Source organism: Capsicum annuum, chromosome 3 (genome assembly GCF_002878395.1).
Source record: "Capsicum annuum cultivar UCD-10X-F1 chromosome 3, UCD10Xv1.1, whole genome shotgun sequence".
Taxonomy (NCBI): domain Eukaryota; kingdom Viridiplantae; phylum Streptophyta; class Magnoliopsida; order Solanales; family Solanaceae; genus Capsicum; species Capsicum annuum.
Window position 1 is genome coordinate 242,922,776 of NC_061113.1, and position 6,707 is coordinate 242,929,482.

Genomic DNA, 6,707 nt, shown 5'->3' on the forward strand with positions numbered 1-6,707 from the left:
AAAAAAAAATTTTTATCTTCTCTAAAAACGAACCAAATCTACTATCTCCCGCTATCCCTCAAAAAATGCAAACTCTACAAACTACTTGTTTCTTCTTCACTTTCCCTTCTCCAAAACCCCTCCGGCTCCTTAAACCCCACAAAGTCAAACTCCCTTTCTTCAACCTCTCTACTCCTTCCATTCCCCATCTTACCCTTCACTGTTTCAGTTCCGACGAATACCCAGTCGGCGACGACGATGCATTTCTCCAAGCATTCGGCCCCAAAGAGAAAGAATCCGAAGAAGAAGCCCGTCGCAAAAACTGGGTCGACCGTGGCTGGGCCCCATGGGAAGAAATCCTCTCCCCCGAAGCGAAGTTCGCTCGTTTGTCTCTCAACGAAGGGGAAGAAGTTGCGCTTCAATCACCCGAAGCAATCCAAGCTTTCAAAATGCTGAGTCCCAATTACCGTAAAAAGAAGATTGAAGAGATGGGCATAACGGAAGATGAGTATTACGCCAAGCAGTTTGAGATTAAAGGTGAAATTCCGGAGCCGTTGGGGGAGACTATGTGGGCTGGGCCATTGGTGGTGAGTCACGTGCCACCGAGAGATTGGCCACCGAGGGGGTGGGAGGTTGATAGGAAGGAATTGGAGTTTATTAGGGAAGCTCATAAGATGATGGCTGTGAGAGTTGATTATGATAATGTGGAGGAAATGGTGAAGACGGAGACGGATCAGATGAATTTGGAGAGGTATAAGGTGTTCTTGAAGCAGTATAATGAATGGGTTGCTGCTAACAAGGATAGATTGGAAGAAGAATCTTATAAGGTAAAGGGTAATTTTCGTATCGTTTATGGAGATATTCCATGAGATTATTTTATCACACGTCAGTAAGCCTACCATTTTAGTACAAATGGTGGGATAAAACAACCAAGAATGTGGTAGTTTTAAGCTGTTCATAACTTGTTGGCTAAGCATTTAAATAAATCTTTGGACTTGTGAAGATGCTCGAACTACCTAGCACTTTGTTCTCGTCCGAAGAAAAAGGAGGCTAGTGCAACCAGAAAGAGTGTGTGTTACAGTTGATGAAAGTTGAAGTGGCAACTAGGACTCGTGTACTCCTTGCTACTTTCATCAACTGAGCATATCATTTCAGTTTATGCACGCTTCTGTTTGCGCGACCCCTTTTGCTTGATTGAGTGAGTGATGCTGATTGGCGTGGTAAGATTATAGATATAATCTATTTATATTTAGAGAAATATCAGATCATGAGGGTTGTCCGTTTGTCAGTGGAGAAACTAATAAGTCTAACTCTCCAAATAATGGCCGTTAGTCTTAAAGGTCAGGGTTGCTAAGGGTTAAGGAGTCAGGCAACGATCATTTTTCTGTTTAGATTCAAATGCTAATTTTAATATCTGAAACAGAAATAAATCCAAACCCCACCTTGGTGGAATGCACGGTGCCTTTTGTTTTTTTCAGGAATGTATGCTAGTCCAAGTGATTTAGATCTCGACCGGATATTGAAAAAGTTAAAAAAAAAAAAATACCGAAATCGTTGATACAACCTGATAGAAGGTAGTGATTACACTGGATGTTGAAAGTGACACTATTAGTAAGCAACTTTACCTTGCCTTATAAAAGAAAAAAACGGCATCGCTGTGCAACTTAAAGTTAATGAGTTGCTGCTATGTAGGTTTCCTGTATTAGTGTTTAAGACTTCTACTTGTTTTTTGCTTTTTAACATTGAGTTAATTTTTCAATATAAAGATCTCCCCTTTGGTTTTCCCCCTTCACCATTGTCAGGAAATCTGCTTCCAAAAGGATGCATTTTTGGTTCATCAATAATTGTACTTACCAGCAAATTGTGATGTTTGTGCAGTATGACCAAGACTATTATCCTGGTAGGAGAAAAAGGGGAAAGGATTACCAAGATGGAATGGTACAATAGATGTTGCACTTGCAGCCGCTGTTGACTATTTTTTGCTGTTGTTAGATTTATTTGTGCTATTGATGTTTTGTCATAACTTTTCCCCTCTTCATTTGGTTGCAGTATGAACTTCCATTTTACTACCCAGGACAAGTAAGTTGCTTTCCTTTTTCCCTTCTCTGATGATGCGAAGGTCAATGCGATTCTTACGAACTTCATTTTCATACATCAACTTGTAGTGGTTGAAGAGATTACGAAGTGCTCTAGCCATAATTGATTTTAATAGTCTGAGCATGATAATTTCATTCTTCTTTGTTCTCGTTAAACCTAAAAAGCTCAATGCTTTTCAGTTATCTTGTTATGTACCTTTTTCTTTTCATTTTTTTTCTTTCTTTTTTTTTGTGTGTGTTGGGTGGGGTGGGGTGGGGGTGGGGGTGGGGGTGGGGGGTCTTTTGACTTCTTTTGTTTTCTGCCCCTGGCGTAAACTTAAGTATTTCTTTCCCACCAAAGTACTAATCACATTTACAAGTTTAATAGCTGTGTTTTGGTTGGTTTCTATTAGACTATTACAATTTCCTTGAGTAGTTTCTCCTACAGTTTGGTGGTTGAAATAAACGTGCATGCACTATGTTTAGGTATGCACCATTTTTCTTGTTTTAGCTTTAGCCACACCTCCATTGTCGGTATCCCATGCCAATCCTTTTTGTTAAAGTTGCATTGGATCTTTTGTTATCTATATGTGCACGTTCATTTGCTCTCCGCTTTTAATTATTAGAGAAATTTAACATGCATGTTCCATGTCTTTGTAATGTATACACTGTAATTTTAAGTCTTACAAAAAATCTGGGAAACGGTTAAATCAACATAAAATTAAAACCTCAGCTAAGATTAGTGTTACACATTTCATATTGTTAGGACATAAAGCCATTTTAGCTAATAAGCCTCGCATACCTCAATTTAGTTGGAACTTATGTCTATTTATTAAACATTCCGACGCATGAATTTTGGAGAAAGGCAAGCTTATTAGGAAATCTTTTTGCAGATTTGTGCGGGTAAAGTGATAGCTATACATCTTTATCAAGGAGCCTTTGTTGACATTGGAGGTGTTCATGATGGGTAAGCATGTTCATATGACCTGTATAACAAAATTCTGGACATGTATCAACACCCATATAAAAAGTAGGAAGGTTCCTCAAATGAAATTGAATCTGGTTTGAGAAATGAAGATCGTATGAAAGCATGAAAGTGTATTCAAGGAAATAAAGTTTGAAGTAAATGTAAATTGTACAGAGTTCAAGAATTCCATACAAATTTTGATTAAATTTATTTCTTCCCTTCACATGGCGTAAAGTTGCAGAAGATTTTTCTGGGATTACCTTGACGTGAACGTAGTGTTTGCAAGTGGATTTACGTGTCCTGTCAACCTCTTGAGCAAAAAGTGTATTATAGCTATCAAAATTCTCTTTAGGTTCTATCCATGGTGGCTGTAGCTATATGAATATAATTGTGAAGTTTACTGGCCGGTTGTTATAAATCTGTTGACATATCTGCTTACCGAACTTCTTACATTTTACAAGTTGAACATTGTCTTTTGTCTCAAAAAAATTCTCTTTAGGTTCTACCGCTTAGTCTCAAATCTTTTGGCATCATTAAATTGTTGCTAACCCTAACCCAGAAAAGCCTAGGATAGTGAGATTTGAGTTTTTTTCTTTGGGAATTGAAATTCTTTTACCTGGAGTGGTGTTTGACCCATACAAGCCTTTAAAGATTACCATTAGTATATGTTGTTTAAATCATCATTCTTAAAAGAGAGAAAAAGACGACATTTTTTTGTCCAGATTCATATGCTGCTACTGGAGTCCGGAGGAGATTTTTATCTGTAAGACTTGACTTTATCTATCTATCTGCCTTCAGACAGAAGTTTCATTTCTAGATGGTTAAACTATACATATATATGTGCTTCTGGTGGTAGTAGAATCAGGAGGAGTTGAGAAAACTATGTTGATCATTATGCTAGGTATCAGCGATTATGTGTGTCTGGAAATAGTTCAAGTTGGTGGTTACTGCTCTTCATGGAGAAGTCATTGCATCTTTAATGAAAATTGAGAGGGGCAAGGAGTTTTTTAGGGGCAAGGAGTTTTTTTTCCTTTTTCCTTTTCAATTAGTGGATTGTTTGGAGAGATTCTCAGAAAGCATGCTGACTTTGGGTAGTTAATTATCCATGATTTTCAGTCAGATGAAAACAATCACTGCCAGTGAATCCTAACAGTTTCTCATTTTGTTTTGGAGTTTATTGAATTATTAGGAAAATTAGAATTTTAAAAAGGGTCCAAGGAATCTGACTACGTTGCTTTGCTTGTTTCCAATGATTTTAATGAGACAGCCAGAGCCCTAGCAAAATAGGACAGTATCAACAAGTACATTAGATGGTGTAAACTTCAGATTCATGTGTTTGATGATTCCTTTGTCAATGCATTTCAGGTGGGTGCCAATAAAGCGAAATGACTGGTATTGGATCCGCCATCACATAAAAGTGGGTATGCATGTCATAGTTGAAATTCTGGTGAGTGATGCTTAATATTTTCTGAGTTTTTGTTCATCAAAGAGCAACATCTGAATTTCTATCTATCATAATCATTTGACTGCCAAGTGGCTTCTGCTATGTAATATATCTACTTTATACTGCTGAGGTCATGCTTTATTATCCATTCATCATCAGTGATCTTATTACTTTTTGGCTTCTCAATGAATTTGGAATGAAGTGTATTAATTAAGTACCAAATCACAGATTTAGCTTGTATTCATACGTATTCAGATATTTACGAAATCTAGGTTGATATCATGCTTTTATTCGAAATATCTGAGAAATTTAGAGTGCAGTAGCAGCCTTTTGTCTGGGATGGCATTCGACACACACAAATATGCATACATGTATACGAGTTTAGGTTACATAATATATAGCTGCTGTCATTGTTCCAATCACTTCTTTGATTCATTTAACTTAATAACTCTCCTTATCAGTTACTGTATTTCTTTTAACCACCATTCATGATATTGAGAGAGTTTTCTGGAATTCTGTGACAAAATTGAAAAGACAAAAGGAGAACATCTGATTTTTGTTTACTTCATTAAAGATATACTTATGTGTATCGTTTAGTTTCATCTCTCCTTTCTGGTTCAACTATTTCACACATTGAAGGTGGTTGAGACAGTCACAATAATGGTGGATTGATGCCTTACTTTTTTTTTTCCATTCCTTTTCAGGCTAAACGTGATCCTTACAGGTTTCGGTTCCCTATTGAGATGCGCTTTGTTGATCCTAACATAGATCACCTAATGTATGTAGCTTCAGTTTCTTCTAATCTTTCTGAGACATTCCTTTCTTAAATTTCTTCAGTGCTCATACTATTCTTGCAGAGGCACATTAATACACTTTTTTGGGGCTCAATCTCTTTCTCACACTCACACACACATTTAGTTGGTTCTACTGGTCTGACACTAATAGAGACAACTGTGTGGAAGTCCATGATCAGTGATTAACCATTTGTCTCCGCATGTATTTCCTAATTGCAGCTTTAATAGATTTGATTTTCCTCCTATATTTCATCGTGAAGAGGATACAAATTTAGATGAATTGCGTGTAAGTGCCACTTTTTTCTGACCAAATTTTGTATTACCTTCGTAGTTCCATCTCTATTAAAATTAGGAATTCTTATTGGAGTTCCAACATTTTATCAACAATGTGATCCCTTGAGTCTTCATCGTCTCCAGAGATTTGAACTTTTTAACGGTCCTATTATATTATGCATGCTTTAGTTTATATTCCATACAATGTTGTCTGATTCATTTCCCATCATAGCGTGACTGTGGAAGACAACCTATTCCTAGAAAAGACCCTGGAGTCAAAGTCGAAGAAGAACCACTGCTATCAAATCACCCTTATGTGGACAAGGTATTCCTCATTGTTTTAAGCATTTAAACAGTTTTACTTGCTGGAGCTTATTTCTTCACGAGTTCTTCAAACTAGTGAAGTTTAAGTAGCCATTGTTATATATATACCTGTATACCCATCATAGTCTAATAATTCTGCTCAAGCTTCTTTTTGCTCAATTAAATCTGTCCTTACTCGTAGTGTTGGATGAATGTGCTTAAAAATGGGACCAAGCTAAGATTAATGTCAGTTCATTTTGCTCAACTTAACTGACATATTTTCATATATATTTTTTTAACTGCTGTCTTGTGATACAAGAATAACAAGGAAAGGCACAAAACATACACCAAAACAGTCCACAAGTTCTATGAACCGAGGACCCCTTTGATGACCACTCTCGGATTCAACAAATAAGAGCAAGAATGAAGAGATTACAAGGTGTTTAACACACCGAGGCAGCCAACAACCAAACTAAGTTACAAAACAAGAAGAACACAACAATATTGTAACAACAACTCACGGTTTCCCTAGAAACGAGAACAAACTAGTACAAACAATTACAAGAATAAAATGAACAAAGGATAGATAGTTAGACCTTGGTTGGTATTATCTTAAGAACCCAAGAACATGTGATACTCTTGGACCCTTAACACTACACACAACGGTTAACCTAACTCCCACGTTGACACAAGAGGGACTTTACCTCCTCTAAACACCAACGTCTCAAGCCATTAATGCAACACTAGTGATTCCACACTAGTATCACCCTAGTTTCGGGTTGCCTCCTAAAGAGAAGAGAAGACTTGTCTTTCAAAGTGTTATAAAACTTACAAATATCATCAAAGTCTAAGACAAAATGACCTACAATGTT

General features: G+C 36.9%; 1 protein-coding gene and 1 non-coding gene across 2 annotated transcripts in view; both read left to right on the forward strand.

Moving 5' to 3' along the window:
- Positions 1-6: 6 nt before the first annotated feature.
- The window catches only part of LOC107862701 (protein PLASTID TRANSCRIPTIONALLY ACTIVE 10), a 12,709-nt gene continuing 6,008 nt past the window's right edge, over positions 7-6,707 (forward strand). Inside the window, exons 1-8 of the mRNA XM_016708340.2 lie at positions 7-806; positions 1,858-1,917; positions 2,029-2,058; positions 2,948-3,021; positions 4,387-4,468; positions 5,170-5,243; positions 5,479-5,545; positions 5,765-5,857. Coding sequence (XP_016563826.2) covers positions 66-806; positions 1,858-1,917; positions 2,029-2,058; positions 2,948-3,021; positions 4,387-4,468; positions 5,170-5,243; positions 5,479-5,545; positions 5,765-5,857 — 1,221 coding nt within the window. The 5' untranslated portion in view covers positions 7-65. The remainder of the gene's footprint in view (positions 807-1,857; positions 1,918-2,028; positions 2,059-2,947; positions 3,022-4,386; positions 4,469-5,169; positions 5,244-5,478; positions 5,546-5,764; positions 5,858-6,707) is intronic.
- LOC124897488 lies at positions 3,387-3,476 on the forward strand. Its single transcript, XR_007054205.1, has one exon. It is a non-coding gene; the product is annotated as a small nucleolar RNA snoR109 (small nucleolar RNA).